This window comes from Notamacropus eugenii, chromosome 1 (assembly GCF_028372415.1).
Source record: "Notamacropus eugenii isolate mMacEug1 chromosome 1, mMacEug1.pri_v2, whole genome shotgun sequence".
In the NCBI taxonomy this organism is placed as follows: Eukaryota; Metazoa; Chordata; class Mammalia; order Diprotodontia; family Macropodidae; genus Notamacropus; species Notamacropus eugenii.
In genome coordinates, this window is record NC_092872.1 from 1,572,030 (window position 1) to 1,594,030 (window position 22,001).

The 22,001-nt window shown below is 42.7% G+C and overlaps 1 protein-coding gene across 1 annotated transcript in view; it reads right to left on the reverse strand.

Moving 5' to 3' along the window:
- Positions 1-6,982: 6,982 nt before the first annotated feature.
- The window catches only part of ITIH3 (inter-alpha-trypsin inhibitor heavy chain 3), a 35,648-nt gene continuing 20,629 nt past the window's right edge, over positions 6,983-22,001 (reverse strand). Inside the window, exons 10-22 of the mRNA XM_072649788.1 lie at positions 21,391-21,516; positions 20,758-20,939; positions 19,599-19,784; positions 19,015-19,154; positions 16,419-16,570; positions 15,982-15,984; positions 12,591-12,617; positions 12,298-12,345; positions 10,444-10,557; positions 9,576-9,780; positions 8,550-8,722; positions 7,502-7,613; positions 6,983-7,168 (exon numbers count right to left, since the gene is read on the reverse strand). Of these exons, the coding sequence (XP_072505889.1) occupies positions 7,018-7,168; positions 7,502-7,613; positions 8,550-8,722; positions 9,576-9,780; positions 10,444-10,557; positions 12,298-12,345; positions 12,591-12,617; positions 15,982-15,984; positions 16,419-16,570; positions 19,015-19,154; positions 19,599-19,784; positions 20,758-20,939; positions 21,391-21,516 (1,619 nt within the window). The 3' untranslated portion in view covers positions 6,983-7,017. The remainder of the gene's footprint in view (positions 7,169-7,501; positions 7,614-8,549; positions 8,723-9,575; positions 9,781-10,443; positions 10,558-12,297; positions 12,346-12,590; positions 12,618-15,981; positions 15,985-16,418; positions 16,571-19,014; positions 19,155-19,598; positions 19,785-20,757; positions 20,940-21,390; positions 21,517-22,001) is intronic.

Consider the following 22,001-nt stretch of genomic DNA (forward strand, 5'->3'; position numbering starts at 1 on the left):
AAAAAAAACATTAAAAAGAACAACAAATGAGCAATCAGAAAAGAAAATTTATATCTACAAATACTTTTGTCAGCAGAAGAAAGAATAGACCAATGAGTTAGGCATACACCTAAAAAATCCCCACTCAAAGTCAATACATTTAATGTATATATACCTATGCATTTTATATATATATATATACACATATATATAGGGTTAGAGTTTTATATACATATACATATACATATACATATACATATATATACACCGAAGTAGAAATCTTGCAAATTAAAGAGAACATTAACAAAATGGAAAGCAACCATGGAATTAATAAACAAAATTAAGAGCTATTTACAAAACAACATATATACACAAGCCATCAGCTAATTTGATTAAAAAGAAGAGACCAAATTAGCAGCATAAAAATGAAAATGGAGAATTTACAACAAATGAAGAAATAAAGGATATTTTTAGAAATTATTTTACCCAACCATATGCCAATAAAAGTGACAGTATGAAACATACGAATATTTTTAAAATACAAAATGCACAAATTAACAGAACTGTCAATTTAAACAACTCAATAAATGATAATTTAAACAAGCCAGAATGGATTCTCAAAGAAAAACACCTCTTGAAACAGATGGACTTACATGCAAACTCTAACAAATCTTCAAGGATTGATTAATTCCAATTTTACACAGTTTGCAAAAATAGCAAAAAAAAGGGGGGGGCAAAGATCTTTACACATTCCTTCTTTGCTATTTCAAGATATGATTTTGAAACCAAAACCATGGAAAGTTGAACAGAGAATGAAAACCATAAACCAATATCCCTAATGAGCATACGCAGAAGCAAAGTAAGTAGCGGGCTAACAAGTTGCCTAAAAAGGAACAAACTGATGTAAATCAGAAACAGAGCAAGTCAAAAGTCCTGTGCCAATCTGAATGGGAGTAGGCTCATGAGTAGCCTACGCATTTGTGATCAGGACAAGATAAAGAGATCTAGTTTTTAAAAATTTTAAGTATGAATTTTTTTTAAATTTAAATAAAAAACAGTAGAAAACATAGGACTAAACTGATTTTTCCTTCACACGATAGTGTATGTCTAAAACCAAAAGCCAGCATCCTATGTAGTAGGGATAAATTAAAATCCTTTACAATAGGATCAAGAATGAAGAAACAATGCTCATTGTTCACTTTTAAAATATAGTATTAGAAATCCTTTGGCAATCAGATAGAAAAAGAAAATGAGGGAATAAGCATAGTCAAAGAAGAAATAAAATTATCACTCTTTGCAGATGATCTTTTATACTTAAAGAATCCTAAAGAGTCACTTAGGAAGTCATTGAGGCAATTGATAAACCTCAGTGAAGTTGCACATATAAATTGAAATAAACCATCAGCATTCCTGCATACTGCCAATAAAACCCAGCAAGAAGAAATAGAAAGAGAAATTTTATTTTAAATAACTATAGGGTATATATAATATCAGAGCCTATCTGTCAAGACACAACCAAGAATTATATAAATGCAACTACTAACTACTATTTACAGAACTAAGACTTAAATAATTGGAGAAATAAAATTGCCCATAGGTAGTCTGAGCTAATATAATAAAAATGTCAGTATTACCTAAATTAATTTACTTATTTACTGACTTTATAAAACGAGAACAAAATTCATGGTTGGCCCCTGCCCGTTCTCAAAGAGCACCAAAATGGCATCACTATGATCGAGTCAAGTTTCAGTGTGTCCCCGACTGTGGCTAATCAGACCAACATGAGCTTGGAATGTTCCACCACAGGTCAGGCGCACAGAGCCCCCCCGGACATTTGGGGTGGATTCTCTAACTTTCAATATCCTGAATTTTCTTTGAGCTGTTTCAGTTCTGCTTTGCTCGTGGAGCACAGCACTTTATCTGATGTGGGCACGCCATGCTGAGCAGTCCTGTGCCAGGGTCTCTCATGTCACACAATCCATTGCAAAGTTCTTAAGAGAGACCTTGAGAGTGTCCTTGTATCACTTCTTCTGACCACCATGTGAAGAAATTCAGAACAAAATTCGCATGGAGGGGAAAGTGATCAGGAAGAGAGCTTCGCGGGGTCAGATCTCATACCATACAACAAAGCAATAATTATTCAAATAATTTGGTATTGATTAAAAAACTGAGAGGGCCTTCAGTGAAACAGACAAGAGGACCTGGGAGCCTACTGTTTGATAAGTCTGGAGAATCTGGATGCTGGGGCAAGGACTCACTGACAAGTAACTGAGAAAAGTAGACAGCAGCTGAGCTGGAATTATTTCTAGGCCAACGCCTCACACCTTATGCCAAGACAATCTTCAAATGGATATAAGTGACCTAGATGTAAAGGTCACATGATAATAAATAAGTTAAGAGGAGCTTGGAAGAAATTACCTGTCAGATTGACAGATGGGGAAAGAGGTCAATACCAAACAAGATATAAGGAGATTCACAGGAGAAAAAACTGAGAGTTTTGATTACATAAAATTGAAAGGTTTTTGACAAACAAATCCAATGTCACTGAGATTAGAAGGGAAACAATTTAATTGGGGAGAGGAGAGAGTCTTTGCAGCAAGTTTTACTGATAAAGCTCTTTCTTTTATAAATTCTTTATTAATATTTTATAACTCCCCTCAGTTGCTAGTGTCTCCCCCTTCAAAGTTACCTTGAATATGCTTTGTATGTGTTCTGAATATAAGTGTGTATCACCTTTCTCCACTAGAATATAAACTCCTTGACATCAGGTACTATTTTTGTTTTGTCTGGAAAATTGCCCCTTCAGCACAACATGACAGAGGTTTTAGTTTGTAAAGTAAGAAAAGAAGTGAAATAATGCAGCAGGAACAGAAACAGTGGTGGAGAGTGAAGGTCAGAAAGCAGGGTTCCAAAGTAGTGTGATGGCTGCATAACTCCTTGCCTGGGCTGGCATCTGAACTCATTCCCCTTGAAGTGTGATGGATTAGCTGACCAGCCACAGGCCATCTGGAACCGGGGGAGTATCAACCCTCATGAGTTCCATTGCCCACCCAATCCCAAGTTCCATGCCTCCCAATGAGCTAGGCTACACCTCTAGAGGTGATGTTCTCTTGACAGTCCCAGGAGGTACAGTTCTGGGGAATTCATCAAAGTAAAAAAAAAAATACAATTCCAGAACCTCTGGGTTGGGAGCAGCTTCTGCACTCTCTGGAAGAATTCTGGGTTCAAGAAGAGAGGTAAACCCCCAACCACTTAGTAGATATTTTATTACATGTAAAGGACCACGAATGGGATTCTCTTCCACATGTACAACTCAGCTGATGAAGGCAATTAATGAAGTTAAAATGAGTAATGACCCCACCTTTTTGTTGTCACTGTTGCTGTCATATCCAACACTTTGTAACCATATTTGGGGTTTCTTGGCAAGGATATTGGAACGGTTGGCCATTTTCTTCTCCAGTTCATTTTTACAGACAAGGAAACTGAGGCAAACAGTGTTAAGTGATTCACACAACTAGTAAGTATCTGAGGTCACATTTGAACTCAGATCCTCCTGATGCCAAGGCCAGCACTTCATCTATGACATCGCAAGCTAACTATCGGCTCCACTTTCAGAAGATACAAATAAGTCCCTTGAGTAAATCAGAAAGGACAATGTAATTGGCTGAGCAGAAAACCAACAATGCCTCTGAGGACCAATGAAAGGCTGAGTGGCTCTTCAGCAAGGAGTGTAGACTTGGAGGGACTTTGCGGAGGAGATTCCTGCAGTAGTACAGAGGGGAGGGGAGGTCTCTCTCCTCCCCCAACCCCACTGGCTATGGCATCAAGCAGTGACTTGCACAGAGGGAGACACTATCCAGCAATTTGGCTGAAAGAATTCCAGAAACAATTGTGGAAGAGACACATTCCAAACAAACATAGACACAGAAAGGCATGTGCTTGAGGAAGAAAGAAGCTTTGAGGAATAGGATCCCTGATACCAGAGGAGACTGGACTGTGGACTCAAAGGACAGCTAGGCTTGGTACTTATGAGTCATGCTATGGAAAGGAGCATGAGCCTGGGAGCCCACATGAATGATGCACTCAGCAGAGATCGTGTACCCAGGGTGGAGCTAGATGAGGATTCTATGAAGAGAGAAACATTCAGCTCCTACAGTGACAGTTATGAGTTACCTTGGACACATGTTCTCCTACTAATTCTCAGTCTCCTTCAGATTCATCCTCTCTGCTCCATTCTCGTTGATGGGTGTACCCCCAAAGCTCTGAACTCCCACCTGTCTTCTTCCTCTCTACTCCCTTCCCCTTGATCTCATCAGTTCCCATGGCTTCAGCTATCATCTCCACACAAATGCCTCTCACAGCTATGGAATGAAATCCTAATGTCTGTCATGAGCTCCATTTCTGCATCTCCAGCTATCTGCTTTCCATCTCCACCCCGTTGTCCTTTAAGCGTCTCAAAATGAAAACAGAAACACTGTCACCTTTATTCCTAAACTCACTAGTCCTCCTACCTCCCTATTTTTGTCCAGGAGACCAACGTCCTTCCAGATACATAGGTTTGAGTCCTCAAATCTTTAATCTCCCACATTCAAAGTCACCAAATCTTGGTGACTACCTCCTCCACGTCCTTATCATCTCTCCCTTTCCTCACAGTAAAACTGTCCTAATCCAGACCCTCATCCCTCTCAGCAGTAGTGGCATGATCGTCTTTCTTTTCCCCTGACCCTTTACTCTCCAGTCAATCCTCCACATAGCTACTAAAGTGATTTCCCAAAAGCATAGAACTGACCACATCACCTACCTCCTTAAAAAACAAAAACAAAGAACCATTGATGGCTCCCTATTGCCTATTGTGTACTTAAATACAGATTTGTCTGTGAGAGCCCTTAACAATCCGGTTCTAACCTGTCTTTCCAGCCTTATTATACTTTCATCTTCTTCTCATGGTTTGGGTTCACTAAACCGCCCAGCTTGCAGTTCCTGGCATACTTATCTCCTTCTGTCAGGCTGTCTTTGCACAGGCTATATCCCCCATGCCTAGAACATTCCTCCTCTTCACCTCTGCCTCTTGGAAGTCCTAACTGCCTTCAAGGATCAATCCAAGTGATACCTTCAAGAAGCCCTTAGAGATACCTCCAGGTGTTAGTCCTACCAGGCCCATCCCACCCCCATCATTTCTATTGTACACTGTATTTATATGTGTACACACTGTATCCCTGTAACGGAATACAAGCTCCTTGTGGTCAGACACTCTCACTTCTTCTATTTGTACCCTCAGCACCTAACACTGAATCCGACATATTGTTTTTTCTCAGTCACTTCAGTTGGGTCCAACTGTCCATGATGCCATTTATTGTTTTCTTAACAAGGATACTGGAGTGGTTTGTCATTTCTTTCTCTGGTTTCCTCATCTTTTACAGATGAGGAAACTCAGGCAAAAGGAGTTAAGTGATTTGTCCAGGGTCCCATAGCTAGTCAGTTTCTGAGGCCAGACTTGAACTCGGGTCTTCCTGACTCCAGGCCTAGGGCTTTATCCCCTGGGCCAAATAACTATCTGCCCATGAATTTGGACTATAGTAAGCATTTAATCAATGTTTATTGATTTACTGGCAAAATCACTGAACCTGCTATCCTTTATCTGTCTTACCGAGTGATTACCTATCTCATGAAGGTAGAAGACAGAAAAGGTCTCATATATTCCAAAATATTTGTAGTCATATTGTGGTAACCTAAAATTGTAAACAAAGGGGACACATCACTGGGGAATGGCTGAACAACCAGGGCATGAACATAATGGAGCATTTCCCACCTTAAGGAATGATGACGTAGGCAATTTTGCCCAGTGGATAGAAAGCTGGCCTCCAAACCAGGAGGCCCTGGGGAGAAGTCTCATCTCTGACTCTAATTGTGCAATCAAGGCCAAGTCACGGAGCCTCTCAGTACCTCAGGTAACTCTCTAAGAATAGTCAGTGGATGAACATTTATTAAGCACCGACTATGTACCTTACACAAACAAAGGCAAAAGACGGCATCCTCCCCTGAAGGAGCCCACAGTCTGCTCTCTGAATCAGTGTTAGTAGTTACTACACCAAGAAATTCCCCCAAGCTAAGGAGCTTATAGGTCCAGACAAACCTCCAAGCCTCCCCCCACCCCCATAAAACAGAACAAAACCAAATAAACAAAAACTCCATAGAGCAATGAATATGAGAAATTTGGAAAAACAGGAACTGATGCAGAGAAGAAGACAGAACCAGGGGAACACACACCACGATGATAAGGAGCCAAACTCAGATTCAATGCAACGAGTGGCCAGTTTGTTTGTGGAGGACAGGTGAGGAAACAGATCTCCTCCTCCTCAGTAGAGAGGTGAAAACTGTAGGTGTCAATTACTGCATATTCTATCGGATGTAGGCGTGGTGCCTTTTTTTATTTAGTTTTTAAAAAATTATTATTATTACAAGGGAGGAAACTATGGTGAGGTATATACTGGGCAATGAATGAACAAAAAGCATCCACGATCACTTTTCGAAAAATAAAAATATAAACCTGGGCAGCTAGGTGGCAAAGAGGATGGAGTCAGGAGGACCTGAGTTCAAATCCAGCCTCAGCCACTTGACACTTACTAGCTGTGTGACCTTGGGCAAGTTACTTAATCCCATTGGCCTCACCCATGCAGCAGGTCAGTGGATGGAGGAAGACAGGGAGAACAGAAATGCCATAAAGAAGGATTCCTCTCATCTCCTCCCAGATTGCAGGCAGCATTCCCTCCTTGGAGGTTTTCATTCAGAAACCAGATGACTACTGGCTGAGCAGAGATTCTTATTCAGGTTTAGGTCAAACTAAAGATTCCAATTCTGCAATTCTCCGTTTCTAGATTTACAGCATGGCTTTGATTCTTTTATTTGATTTTCTATTTCAGTCTCATTATGTCTAAGAATCTAAATTTCTAGAATTTCCCTCAGTGCTAGGCCCCTTCTCACAGACTACAACAGTACACAAAAGGCCAGACTACTTTTTATTGCTTTCTTTCTGTCTGGTTAGAAGTTAGTTTGGCTGTGGTAGAATAGGTTAGGCACAATATAGTCAGTGTAGATCCCATCAATCAGCCCCGATCCATTGTCGTGGACAAACCAGCAGGAGACCATGGTGCCATGCCCAGCGTCCTTCCGATAGTCTTTCTGTGAGCCCCTGGGAAGAAAAATCAATTGTAAAATGGATCAAGGTTGTGAGATATCAGAGTTGGATATGAAAACTCAGATCTGTCCAGGGTAGGGATTTAGGGGATCCTGTGTTGTGGGTCTGAGCCCAGTGTAGAACAGCAGAAGCATGAGCCCCTTGACATTCATCCTGGGACCCAGACTTCTCCACGGACTCTCTTACTGAAAGGTAAGAGATAGATAACCCTAAACCACGAAAATCGTGACCAGGGGCCTCATATCAAATTCTGTGTGGTCCAAGGGCCAGTCCTCAGAAATGCACAGGACTTATGGGAAAATTAGGTTTTCAGGAGATCCTAATTACCTGGTGACTATCAACTTCTTGTTTTTTACTCTCATTGTGGCATCTGGCTTCTTGGGGTCAGAGCCTGGCCGGACATCAGAGACTTCAAAGTCCAAAGGGTGAAAGAATTGTCCTAGAAAGAGGAAGTTCATAGTATCCACGTCTATGTTATTGCCCTAAAATGTCCATGTTCGTACGATATATGAAAGCTAGCCTAGGCAAGAGACCTCTATATCTTGCTGTGTGATCTGCTGTGTGACTCTGGGTATGTGACTTCACTTTTCTGAGCTCTTATTTCCTTATCTAGAAAATGAGGAACAACATTTTTCCCACCTAACTCTCCAGGATCCTGTGAGGATCAAACGCAATGTGGCTGTGCAAGTGCATTGTGTAAACATTAAGCGATGTCATATTTGTCATTACCATTATTTGGGGGAGTATTCCAAATAATATTTTTTCAAAAATAGTGTTATCTTAGCAATGACAATACTTTAGGGATACGGGATTTTAGCAACGTGGCTGCTTCTCCCATGGATGACGATCGCAATCCCTTTCATCACCTTAATAGAGAGTTTTCATGAGCTACTGTGGCTGAAAACAGAAGTCAACCTTTGTGGTCAACCAGTTTTTCCAAACTCGGGCTGAACTGCAAGCACAGTGCAACAGAGGCCACTATTCAAAGCCCCTCTCACTCAGAAGAACTTTCAGAACTTGTGATCCACTAGCATAGCCTTGGAGAGCCCACCATGATGACTCACTGGAGGAAGACTTGTGTGATCGTAATTATCACTCCTTTCAGACACTGGGAGTAATAACAGGAGACTATTCCAGACTCAGCACTTGGATCCTCCTAAAGCAAGGAGTTCTTAACCTCGTTTGTGAGTTTTAAACGTGTATCTCCAATACCTCTGTTTTAACATAATTGGTTTCTTTTGTAATCCTATGTATTTTGTGCATTTAAAAACATCATTCTGAAAAAGGGGACTTAGGCTTTACCAGATTGCCCAAGGGAACCATGATGCAAAAAAATGTCAAAGATCTTGGCTCTAAAGAATGCTCAGACTCATACCCAGAAGTCCATGTGTCTTTGATGACATTCGATGACTGTCAACTGTATATAGCCCAAGGAAGTCCTGGTGGATAGGATGTTTCTTCCACACCTCATGTAAGACGATCACAAAGGTGACTCCATCTCCAATTGAGACCACCATGTTTTTCTTTCTGTTGATGATCACTGACAAACTGAAAACCAAAAAGCATGTGGCATGTGTTGAGGGGGCTTGTCACCAGACATTCTCTGAAGTCTAATCCAGGGGAAGCAATAGCCCTGGTTTAAAGATAGAACTGGAGTACAAATAGAATCCCTGGAAACCTTCTGAGATCACTTTAGAGTGGAACTGTACATCCTGCATATGACATGAGGAAACAACTAGTAGAGTTAAGGGATTTGTTTGAGAGCTGGCTTGGGAGTCAGAAGACCACTTGATCTCTGTCTCCACCTCACTTAGTCATGGTCACTTTCCCTTTCTAGGCCCCATGATATCTACCAAAGGGGCATAATGGTGCCTGCCCTGCCCATCTCATGAGGTTGGAGTGAGTCTCAGCTAGGATTCTAGGTGCTGCAAATTCAGAAAGTTATTCTTAGTTACTGTTATTGCAATTGTTGTATGGTTGTTGTTTTCCAGTTTTCAGCTTCATTCATTACTTTCGTCAGAATCGGAAAAGTTGCTTTGGGCCCCCTTTTAAATCTGTCTCCATTGAGACCATTTGGGAGTCATTCCCTGACAATCCCCTCTCCTCCTATTGACTGACTCATTGGGGATCTGCCCTCCCAGGATGTGCCCAGCCTTTCTGAAATGGTTCTATTTTCTATTTGCACTGTTTCCCAGAATGGAACTTGGAGTTATTTCCTACAGATAGCTCTGCTGACCTTGGTAAAGTGTTGGGTTTCAGTTAACTTATCTGTAAGATGGGGAAGCTTTGTTGGATGTTATCTTGGTCTCCTTCCATATCTGAAATGCTATTTTTTTCTCTTTAGAAATAATCCAGGGTTTCTAGAAGGACAGGCTCTGAGCCATTTAGAAAATCCAATTACCCATTTTGTGTGATGGTGACTGTATCCATCCAGGTAAAGCTAGTTCTCCTGCCTCCACTCCACAGAGTTATCTTTTGTGGTGTCACTTCCATCTGCAAGTCCATTCGAGGGTCAAGAAGCCCAAGTCTCCCAAAGTAGGACTTCCTTTTCTTTGTTTCTGAACTGGGTTCCTTTTCTCCAATGATCTCCCCATTAACTGTGATGCCTGAACAGCAGTGAAATGAGGAGTATGAGTGAGGGATTTAAGTGTTTGACCCCAGGCTGTCTTCCAGAGATATGAAGTCTTCTCCAACAGCAGACTTATCCCTAACTCTACCCTCACACTGACGCCCGATCTCTGCCTTGTTTGTACAAGTTGTTGACATATTGTTTTCCCCAGAGTTTTTGCCCCTTTTTATATCTCCAATGCTCGGCGCAGTGCCTGGCACATAGTAGGTACTTAATAAATGTTTAGTGACTGACTGGGCACAAGCTAAAACCTGACTCTAACCCTCACCTTACTTCTATCCTAGACCCCAGACTGACCTGTGGAAAGAGCAGTGGGTCCCAGGTCAGATGACTTACACACTACCTGTGTGACCCTGCGTATGTCAAATGAGATAACATGGATAAAGCACTTTGTAAACTTTAAAGCCCTACTAAGTGCTAGCTATGATTATTATTATTCTTGGCATGTCTTTTAACCACCATTAGGGTCAGCTTCCTCCCCTTAGTAAGGAGGCTGGACTAGATGACCAAGAAGCCTGCAGAGGGGCTCTGTTATTGTCAGCTGATTTGGGGCAGCGTCCTCCACAGTTATCCTAGGGATCATACCAGAAGCATGCATGTGGCCAGTCTATCCCCAGTCTTCCTCTGCCTCAGCTCCCACCTGTGTCTGGGTCCCGGATGAGGTTTAGCACCACCCCTGGTTGCGCATCAATGTTGAAGCAGAGGGCATCATCTTTCTGGGGCACTTCAATGATAAAGTGTGGGTCTCCATCCACTGCCAGGACATGGTAGAAAGAATGTGAGTTAGACACTTGGGAGGGACAGGGCACAAGGCACTTGAGCAGCATTATCTCATTGGATGCTCATGACAACTATGAGAGGTAGGCACTATAGATACTATTGTACCAATTTTCCAGATAGGGAAGCTGAGATTCTGGGAGGTTAATTGACTGGACCAGTCAGGAAGTATTAAAGGCAAGATGTGAAGCTAGGTCTTCCCTGACTCAAGTCTAACAATCTCTCCGTTGTACCACTCAGCCTCTCAAAGATCTTGACATGAGTCTATGGTTCTGACTTTGCCCCAGGAAGGTACTGAGGGTCATTGTTCTGGGTTGGGGTAAGGGCTTTACCAGTCTGGAGTCACTGGTAACATAGGACAACCCAGCTTTTGGCACACTTCTGTCTTCAGTTAGGTCGTACCATAGTACACAGAATCTTGGACCTGAAGTCAAAATCCTGAGTTGGAATCCTTGGTTCTGGAGTGCTGGGCCTGGGTTTGAATCCAGCCTAAGTCACTAGCCACTAGGGACCTAGGGCAAGTCACTTAAGAAGCTGGTGTTTGCCTCAGTTTCCTCATCTGTATAATGAGGATAATAGTATCTTCCTCCCAGCATGGTTGTGAGGATCAAATAAGAATAACTGTAAAGTGTTTAGCACAGTGCTGGATACACAGTAAACATTATCAAAATACTGTTATCGTTATTCACTCAGATATTGGGGGTGGGAGAGTGCTTTCTGTCTTATCTTATTTTTAACCTAAAATCTAATACCTGAATCTTCCCTCCTTGCTTCCCTCTCTCCCTTCCCCCTCTTCTTGGCTCCTTCTCTGAGCCTCCCCCTCCCTCTCCTTTTACCATCTCTCCCCTCCTTCACATAGGATTTCCATGTAACTCTCCTTTTGTTTCCATTTGATCCCATGTTTCTATATAATAAAAAGATGGGTGCTTATTATATATATAGATGGCACTCTGCCTCATAATGAACCAAAGAACAGATAAAACCGAGTCAGTTGTCATCATGTGGAAGCTACCAGGCTAATGTAGGGTGACTCACAGTTTAATGCCTGCCCAGCTCTGATAGGAGATCTTTGCTATGAGAGAGGTACAAAGTCCTATGGGGGGCTCAACTAATCTTTCCTCACCAAGTGTCTTTTTCAGGGCCTCCTCTACCTCTCTCTCCCTCTCTCTGGAGGGAACCACATCCTCCCAGTTTCTTTCCCCACTGTTTCTTCCCCTCATCTCCCTTGCCCTCTCTATAGACTTCCTCCTCTTTATCTTCCCCAGAACTTCTCCCTAGCCCCTCTTGTTTCTCTATCATCTTTTCCCATCTCTAAGACCTCTCTCCCAAAGCCTTCCTCCCTTTCACCCCACAAGGTCCCTTTCTTATGGTTTCTCCCATGGGTCATATTTTTCTCCCAACCTCTTTCTTTGAGGTTCCTCTCCTCAGGCTTCCAAATCCCTCCCCCTCTGGGTGTCTTTTCCTCCTCTCCAAACAAGAATTTCTCCCCTTAGCTTCCCTCCAGATCTCAATCTACCTCTGCCCTCAAATCATCTTCCCTTTCCACTAGGCTTCTCCAACCTTATCCCCCAACTTATTCCACTAGCTCCCTATGTGTGTGCTCTTTGATTCCTAGATCTCTCAGAGGGAGGCCCAGAGGGAGGAAGGGGTTTCCTCAGGGGGCTTTTGCTGGTGCTTGTGCTAGAATCCAAGCCCTCAGAAAAGACTTGAGGCTCACCGAAGTAGTAGGGATTGGCTGGAGGCTGGTAATTGAGTTGGGTTGCATCTGAAAAGGCACAAAGGAGGAAAACAGCAGTTATTCCATGAGAAGACCTGGTCCCCCACCAGGATGTTGGCATCAATGCCCAGACTTGGATGCTTAAGAAAGACAATATCAGTTTTATGAATCTTTGAAAGAGGAATATCCGTTGATAACTCCTGTGCCCTCCCACCCATCCCACCCTCACTAACATTTTTAGAAAAATAATTTCTTTAATCCTAGCCCTAACCCTGGTACAATAGGATACTCACAGACATGGGAGATTTGATCAGCCTTCACTGTAAAGGAAAGAAGACAGCTCTAAGCAGTTTTAAAGCCTTGCCCCAGGCCTCATGGTCCACCCTTGGGTCTATCTACCAAGACTCTTTTGATCCCTTCAGAGTTTGGACTTGAGCCAAACCATTGGAGCTAAGGTATCTCTGGTAAAGCTGGGACCTTAAAAAGATATAGAATGAGAAAATGAGCTGTGTTCACATCCTAGCTCTAACATTTACTAATGAGTAATCATGGGGGAGTCCCTTAATGTATTTAGGCCTCAGCTTTCCCATCTGTAAAATAAAGGTGTTGAAGTGGATGATCTCCAAGGCCTTTCCATTACTAAAGTCTATGGGAAATATTTACCCACACCCCTTTCTTCCTGCTCTTGGACCCCAAGGAAAGGATTTTAGAGGCTTGTGTTCTTGGCTCTTGAAAAAGATGGTTCATATTTCAATAGCCCTAAATTTCCAAAACTACCCTATGAGGTAGGTAGTACCAGTGTCATCATCCTCATTTTAAAGATGAGGGAACTGAGAGGGGCAGAGCCAAGATGGCGGAGTAGAAAGAAGAACATATGCTAGCTCTTACCCCACAGCCCATACAATACCTGTAAAGAAGAACTCTCAACAAATTCTAGAGCAGCAGGAGCCATAGAAAGATGGAGTGAAGGAGATTTCTCTCCCAGAGTGACCTGAAAGACCAACTGGAAAGGTCTGTTACGCACCAGATGTGGAGCAGAGCCCAGACCTGCCTTGGCCACACAGCACTGAAAGGAGCAGATCTGAGCAGGCTTCAGGGACAGAATCTCCAGCAGCAGCAAAGATTCCTCAACCTACAGGTGCCAAAGGTCAGTGAGAGGGTCTTTTCGGCTGGCCAAGAAGAAAGCAGGGTGTCCCCATAACTCTGGTCTCCTCAGGTGGCAGCAGTAGAGGCAGCAGCAAATGGGGCTCCCAAAGCAGGCAGTAGCCTGATCCATTGTTGAAGGTCTCATCGTAAACCCCCTGAGGGAAATGTGGAGGCCCTGCCCCCTCCTGAGCAGCTGATCTTAATCTCACACTGAATAGCAGCCCTGCCCCTGCCTAAAGCCTCTGAGGCTTTGGAGCAGCTTAACTGAATCTCAGCCCCCAGTGCTGGCTCATGGTTGTGGAGAGGAAACTCAGAAGTCAAGTAACTGGCTGGGAAAATGCCCAAAAAAGGGAAAAAAAATAAGACCATAGAAGGTTACTTCCTTGGGGAACAGGTGTCTCCCCCGATCCTTTCAGATGAGGAAGAACAAGACATACTATCAGAGGAAGTCAAGGCCCCTGCCTCCAGAGCCTCCAAAGGGGACTTAAACGGGGCTCAGGCAATAGAAGACCTTAAAACACAAGTTAGCAGCTTACTGAAGGAGAACCAAAAAAATGCTAAGGAAAGCAGCAGCTTTAAAAAGAGGTCCAAAAAGCCAACGAGGAGAAGGAGGTTTTAAAAAGCAGAATTAGCCAAATGGAGGAGAAGGTTCAAAAGCTCACTGAACAAAATAATTCGTTGAAAGAGAGAACTGAGTTCAGGGAAATGAATGAAGATGAGATAAAACAAGCAGTCAGTCTAAATTTCCTAGAGGAAGGTAACCTCGGGTAAAATTTGGCGTTGATGGAAAAGTTAAGGCGTTAATGGTAAATTTGATTTTATGAGTGCTATTTAATCAGGAACTAGAACATGTATACAAAGACATGTAAGCCACTTAAGACTTGCCTCAGAAGATGTTCCTTAGCCAAAGTGAAATTATAATCGTATTGGAAACCTGGTTATTGGAACTTGCCGTTTTTAGATGCTATGGGACTAACTCCAGGTATGGATAACAAGAAAGGTGGTTTGAGCCTCCATCCATGATGTCAGGAAGCCTGTGAGATGCTGGTATGAACTGCAGAAGGTGATCTCAAGGGAAGGGTGGGAGAGCGGCTGTTCAGCCTGGGCTGAGGTGGGATTCTCCTGACTCAATTTCCCCACTGACACCTGGCAGACTTTAAGCCTGACTGAATGCAAGTGGACAATCTACTCCTGCCTGGAATTGACATGAAGTTGGGGAGACATTGTATCCCTGCAATGTCCCTACTCTTGGCGGCAATTTCCTGTAGTCAGAAGGTTTGTAAGCTTCATACCAGATCTATTCAATTAGAGATTGTTGGTAGGGGAACATCCAAGGTTAAGTCTAAAACTAAGCTATTAGGCATAGGACTTTAGACCAACAACATTAAGTTAGTAATTAGTAATTACTAGGAATTATTTACTTTGTAATACTGTGGAGACAATTAGGTCAAGAGCTTGTGAAGTTAGCCACATAAATATTATTTGTGTCTCAGTTGGTTAATGTTTAAAAAAAAATTCTTTTGTGGTCCATATTGTAAATGCTTTAAAAAGAAGTATCACCTGACCAAAAGTTTGAATTGTTTTATCCGTTACAAACTGTGCTAAAAATTTAAAAAAAAATTTTTTTAAATACAAAAGATGAGGGAACTGAGAATTAGAGAGATTAAGTGATTTGCCCAACGTCAGACCATGTGACTGGCAGCGTCTAGTTTTGAGCCGTAGTCTTCTGACTCCAAATATTACCTCAAGAGGAGTAGCCTCACTTTGTCACACTCTTTCTCTCCTATTTGGGAAAGAGTTCCACACTCTTCCTTCCATTTCCAACTCAACCATCCAACTTGGGTTTCCTACCACAACACAGTGGCTGTGATGTGCTTATTCTAAAGCTTCTCTGAGTTTCCTGAACATGAGGACCTCAAGCCATATCATCAGAGTCACTTATGAGATAAACTTTGGCAATTGTTGGGAAGGGAGTTGGGATCTCCTTTCTAACACTATTGTTGAGTGGAGTTTTAGGAGCAGGACTAAGAATTACCCCAATAGGGGTCATGAATGTTAGGCTGTTAATGCATGAAATTATTATGTTGGTGAGGGGAAGTAAACAATCCCTTACATTTGCCAAAGTTCTTTCACATCCATTAACTCACTGGATCATGGCTACCACCTAACAGGGTCAACAGGGTAGGGCATTTTACAAATGGGGAAACTGAGGCCAAAGGAAGAGAAGTTACTCACTCATAGTCCCATAGTAAGTTAATGACAAATCTAGAGCTAGGTCCTCTGACCTACTGTGCTCCATCACTACATAGAGGTGAGCAATGTGAGTGATACCATAGCAGAGTCCTCTGGTATTTAATCTCACCTTTGGCAATGCCAAAGGATCTGAAGCTACAGAGTGTGGGCCCAGACACAAAGCAGCAGAGAGATTCGGGCAAACCCGGATATTGCTTGGGAGAAACTTTCTAATTTCTTTCCCATTCCCTCCCTCTCCCATGATCTCCTAGCAAACCCCAGCCAACAGCAGGTCTGAAGACTTACCTTCTGTTTTCCCAGCCAACCAAGTGATGGGGAAAAAGAAAAGAAAGAAGTTAAAGGGGATCAGATGCACAGAGACCTAAGGCAGTTACTGGTTCCAAATTTTGAATGAACAAAGACGATTCGTTCATGTTGAAAATAGATAAACTCAGACTAGACATAGCTTGGAACCAAAGTGTTATACAGTGGAACTATCTTTAGAGGTCACCTAGTCCAGCACTCTTACTTTACTGAGTCCCACAGAGGCCAGATGAGCTGCACAAATCCCACAATGAATTAATAATGTTGCAGGAATTCGAACCCAGGTCTTCTACACTGTGGTTCATTGTCTCCAGTCTATAGAGTGCTCTCAGCCTATCTGAACCCTGGATCCACCCAAGCCAGCCTCCTGGTCCCTTTGGTCTGAAGTCCTTGCCAAGCATTGTCTCTGGGCCTCCTACCTTCCCCAGGCTTGTCCGCGATGAACTCTGAATCATCATCTTCGGGTTTAGTGACCACCATGGAAGTCAGTGGCGTCACAAAGTGGTATTTTAGAGACAGATCCAGAGCTTGGGCTGTTAGGTTCTCCTTCTCTTCCCCCTGAGCATTCTTCCTATAAGGGAGTGGGCAAAGAGGTGAACCCTCTGGACAGGTGCAACCCAGACCTCTCCACTGCAATGCTAATGTAACAGCCCTCTTCTCTTCCCCTTCCCTAGCTGTCTCATTTGCATGTGTCCTGTTTATGCATAAAACTGTAAACTCTCTGAGGTCACACATGTCACAGGTGCGTCCCGATCACTCCAGGATGGATTGATTCCCTAGCGACAGTGGCTGGGCTCTGAAATAACTGGAGGTAGGCATAGAGAGGACTGTCTTCAAGAGGCTGCCTGTAGAGATCTAATTGCGGACCTCAAGTCAATTCAGCACTAACTCCTAAAAGTAAATTTCCAAACCAGAGCCAAATGGGTAAGGTCAGTGCAGATATGGGCACTAACTGAGTCCCTACCAGATGGGTTCAGTATGTGGGGCATGTGGTGAGGGCAAGAAGAGAAGGATTTGATTCAAGAAAGTACTTGAGGAACTGAGGAAGCTGAAAGAATGTTCAAACAAAAATCAGTCCTGGATTGTACCGCTAAATGGTAATTGTTAGCATAAAAGATTGATGGAGGGGAAGTTCCCCCAATCAACTTGATAAGTTTATTTTTGTGGTCAGTCATGTCTGGCTTTTCATGACCCCATGGACCATATTGTCTATAGGGTTTTCTTGGCAAAGATACTAGAGTATCTTTGAACAAAAAAACGAAGTAAAAAAGTGCACAGAAGAGAGCCAAGGAAAATTCACATGGAAGCAAAGAAAAGATTGACAATCCTCAACACAACATACATTATTTATCATACAGGCTTTCTTGAAATGAAAATTCATCATTACTTATTTTGAATCCTCTCTTATGTTCTGCTATGCACACAATATGCTTTTTCTTCTTAGTTTGTATTTAAGTTTCAATATTTAAGTTTATCATATATTTTTGTTTCTTTTATCTACTCTGTATTTGCGTTCTGGCCCTTGAGTCTAAAATAAAATTTTAAAAAAGATTCTAGAGTGGTTTGCCATTTCTTTTTCCAGGGGATTAAGGCAAATGTAGGTTAAGTGGCTTTGCCCAGGATCACACAACTAGTAAGTGTGTGAGGCTGGATTTGAATTCGTCTTCCTGACTCCAGACCCAGACCCTCTGTCCACTGAGTCATCTATCTGTCCTTAAGTTTGCAGAGCGATAAGTCTTTGTTTAGGGTTAGGAAAGCAAATCTTCATAGACAGTATGAATTTGAATTGCCTTTGACACTTTATCAAAAGGATGAAAGATAACTTCTGATTGGTTTTCAGTGACTTAGGCTGCACCTCTAGATGATTTTCATGCCAAAGGGGAGCCAGCTCTGTGTACTGTTATGCTGTGTTGTGGCATCTTTTCACCTTTGTACTTCGCCTATGAGAGCAGCTCTAAGACAGTACATAGGTCTTGTAGGAGAAAAAGGGAAAAGGGCATAGAAAAGGGGTGATGGTAGATGGATTCTCTGGATGTACACAATCTCTCACTGGAGACATTAGTAATTGCATTGGGAAAGAAATATAGGGAAGCGACATACACTAGCCCAAGTGACCAAGGAGAATTCATGAACAATGATGGGCAATATCCCTCAATGGGATGGAAACTTTCCTAGGCAGTTTGCTTCCAGAATCTAGCCTTCTAGCCAGAGAGGGAAGATTTCTTGGACAGGGTTAGCCTTGGGGTCGTCTTAGAAGTAGCTCCAAGTTCAAGAGTTTAGGTACAGGTTTCTAAGAGTAAAAAAGGAGCTCCTTAGCTGTATGCCTCTTGGAGAGAGGCTTGCCCACATGGTCCTCACAGGTAGAGCAGAAGCAAGGAGCATAAAACTAGGACATAGTTAAGTACAAAATCAAAATCTTGCCACTCCCCACTATTATAGTGAGTTATTTGAATGGTGCAGGTCCAGTGGAAAGGAGTTTGTTTGCCTATCTGATCTGCTGGGGCTAATCTGAACTGCAAGGTAACATCATGAGTCTGGGATGGACTGTTTAGGACTTTGTAGAAGAGAGAGATTGCAGCTGGAAATCAGTGTTTCCAGGCTAACAGCCTCGTGGTCAGTTCCCTCCCAAGGGAAGCTCATGGGCTATATAGTGAGTGCTTTCTGCTTTTTTCTGTATTTCTTTATGGGTCCCAGGGAGTCTGTTAAATCTTCTGAATTTTCTGTAACGCAAAACAAAAACTGTCCTCTACTTACATGCATATGTTACCTAGTGTGTTTATATAGGAGCTGGGGACCCAGTCAATTACCTTTATGTCAATCTAGACACAAGATGCATTTGGGGATTATTTTAGAGTAAATGTTTTGATGAGCCAAAGACCATATTGACCTTCTAAGGGAGACTCCAAAAATCAGACCTTGTCCAAGTGAACTCAAGAGTCTTGAGAGACCAGGGAATATACTGACTTCAGGATTGCCTCAGAGTACTGGTCAGGAGGAAGATATGAATAGGGTTACCGCTTTTCTAGGAGTTGTTCAATGGTGAGGTAGGCCCAGAGTCTCTCAATGTAGTCCCCAAAGATGTATTCTTGTTCCTTAAGGGCTTCTTCCATCTCCTTCACATCTACTTCTTCTGTGAAAGTCAGGTCATTTAAGGCCTGGGGAGAGTGGAAAAAGGATGAAGGGCAGGATCCTGGCCTTGGCAGAAATGGGAGAGTGGGGTGTTGCTTTCAGTAGAAGATCAAGGCCCAAGACGGTAGACCTAACTTTTGTTTCATGCCAACCCTCTGATTAGAGGGGACATATTGACATGTTTATTTTAAAAGGCTGGCTATGGGGACAGAGTATCTCTGCACTTTCTCAGACTCTGTAGAGAGGTGATTGCCATTGGGTTCCCAGATTTCCATAGGAAGGAGGTAAGGGAGAGGTGGTCATGAAGCTAGTGACTTTTCTAACACCAGGTCTGTGCTGTCCGTAAGAAAGCATCTTAAGTACCAAATCCCAAGCTGGTAAGCTTCCAATGTCAGATGCCACAGCGGATCAATCTCCCTTCTGATTAGGAGCTCAGTATCAGCCCCCCCACAATCTAGAAAGTGACTTACACCTTGTCCCTTCACGTCAGCCATGAAGCTGTTTGTCTCGAAGTCCACCACTCTCCCAGCTACCACAATCTCAGAGCCATCATAGAAATGCTGGTAGCTATTCTGGGTGATGTCACTGATGGTATTCTGTGGGTACTGTAAGTCTACATTGATGAGCAGTGGGTTGGCCACCTCATCATAGAAACCCTGAGAAATACAAGAATTAGAATATCGTTACCCCTGACACCCAGGGCCCTGGGGCAGGCTCACTGAATCTCTCAGAATATCAGGAATAGAAGGCCCCTCAAAACTTCTGCAGTTTATAACCACTCAAGGAAGAGAAACTGTGGTCTTGTGACTGAGAAACAAGGAAGGCAGCCCTGCAAAGCATTTATGGATATTGTCATGATGGAAATAGCTCTCTTGAGTAGCCCAGCAGCTCTGATCTCCCTGCTGCTCCTCAGCAAGGGCTCCCAGCAATTTGGATACTTGGCCTTGGAAATTACACTCATGGAAGCTTAGGCTGGAAGGTAGGATTATTGGACATTTGAAACTCAAAATTCAAATTTGAATCTGAATCATAAGGTCTTTGAGATAAAAGTTAAAAATTATAGAAACTTTGATTTAGAAATTAGGACAGTGAAATATTAGAGGTATAGATTTTAGAAGCAGAAGAATGAATCTTAGAATTTTAGAATTCTTAAATGGGAATGAAAGTATATAGAGGTCCCAGAATCTTGGGGTCTTCTTGGGGTGAGGGAATGTGACAGACATTGGATATAGGTTTATTATTTGTTGTAAGGAACTCTCAGTATAAAAACTCCCCCACTGATAGAGAATGGCAACTCAGCTGAAATTTATGATTGCCCAGACACTGAGGGTTTTTAATGATTTATCTTTGGTCACCCAGCTATGGAGTCAGAGAAAGGCCTGAAACCTCAGTCATCTTGACTCCAGGGTACCTCTCTGACCACTATGCTATTCTGTCTCTTACAGAATACTAGATTTGTACATTAGAATCATAAGATTGTACAAGTCAGACGCATAGAATTTTAGACTTTGAGGTTAGAATCAAGAAATTCTAGAAGTGAAACTGAGAAGCACAAAATGACTGTTCCTTGTGCCCAAGATGCTGGGGGCAGGGGGAATATTTATTACTGACGTGGGGTGTGACTTGTACCTGCATTTGTAAGTTGGCATCAGAGTCTTCATAGATTCGTCGGGCAAACCCATGATTCTCCAGTGCCATCTTTTCCAGGAAGTTATAATTGACATCACGGCCAAAGCCAAGGTTATATAAAGGAAACTTGCCTCCAATGGCATTCCTCACATTCTCCTGGATTTTTTCAACTCTACTTTCTCCTGCAAGGGGGAGTATAGATGAGTCAGGTATGGATTCAGACCTAGGCACATGCTGACGAGTTAAAAATAGGAGAAAGAACCATGGAAAGCAGCTGAGGATATCCTTTTTAGCTTGATGAGTTAAACAGTGTTTAGCAGGGAATCTGATCCATCCCTTGGACAATTAAAATTCCTCTACCCAGGGTACGCCAAGAGCAGAAGATAAGTGAGATGTAAGCTACTGGTCTTGTGGGGTTGAGGAAGCAAAAGGGATGGGAAGAGGTAGGAGCTGTCCTAAATGATTTTATTTTTTGACTCACTTAAGGTGTTACTCCCAGACCCCAACACCATAACAACTGTTTACTTTGCTCCCACCTGGAGTAGGGACCTCTTTGTTGGTAGGTCTGCCATCCCCATAATTCACTAGATGGTCCCCTATCTCTCCTACCCATTCTGCTTCTCAGCCACCTACCAGTGTTGGCTTCTCCATCTGTCAGCATGATGATTATGGATGTACTTCTCTCCGGGACGATCTCCATCTCTCGAGCTTTGTTTATCATCTCAATGCCCCTGAGAAGGGCATCATTGATGTTGGTCACTGTGATGCAAACAGACAGACAGAATCCACTGAAGAGCTCTTTGGTCTTCTCCTTTGCAATGGAGAGAGCACCCAAGAAGATTTAGGATCTGGTCCCAAATCCACTACTGATCAGTTACATAGCCAGGAATAATAATAAGCTACCCAGCTCACATTCTCTGAGCCTCTTTTTCCCCATCTGTAAAATAGAAGTAAAAATCTTTGTGCCTAACTATGTCACTGAGCTGTTGTGAGGATCTCAAGGAACAATGGACATGCAAGTGCCTTGGGAAAACGTAAAAAACCCTCTATGAGCGTGAGACGCTGCGATAGTAATTAGTCTACCTTAGAGGAGAATACCATGGAAGTCTTTCACTGACGGCTCATCAGGTCAGACCTCCAATGGCTAGGCAAGTGCTACCCTATTGGAAGGGTTTTGAGAGTAGACCTGGTAATAAAATGCAAGTCTTCACCCGAGCCACCAGCCTAATTAAATTCAGAAAATC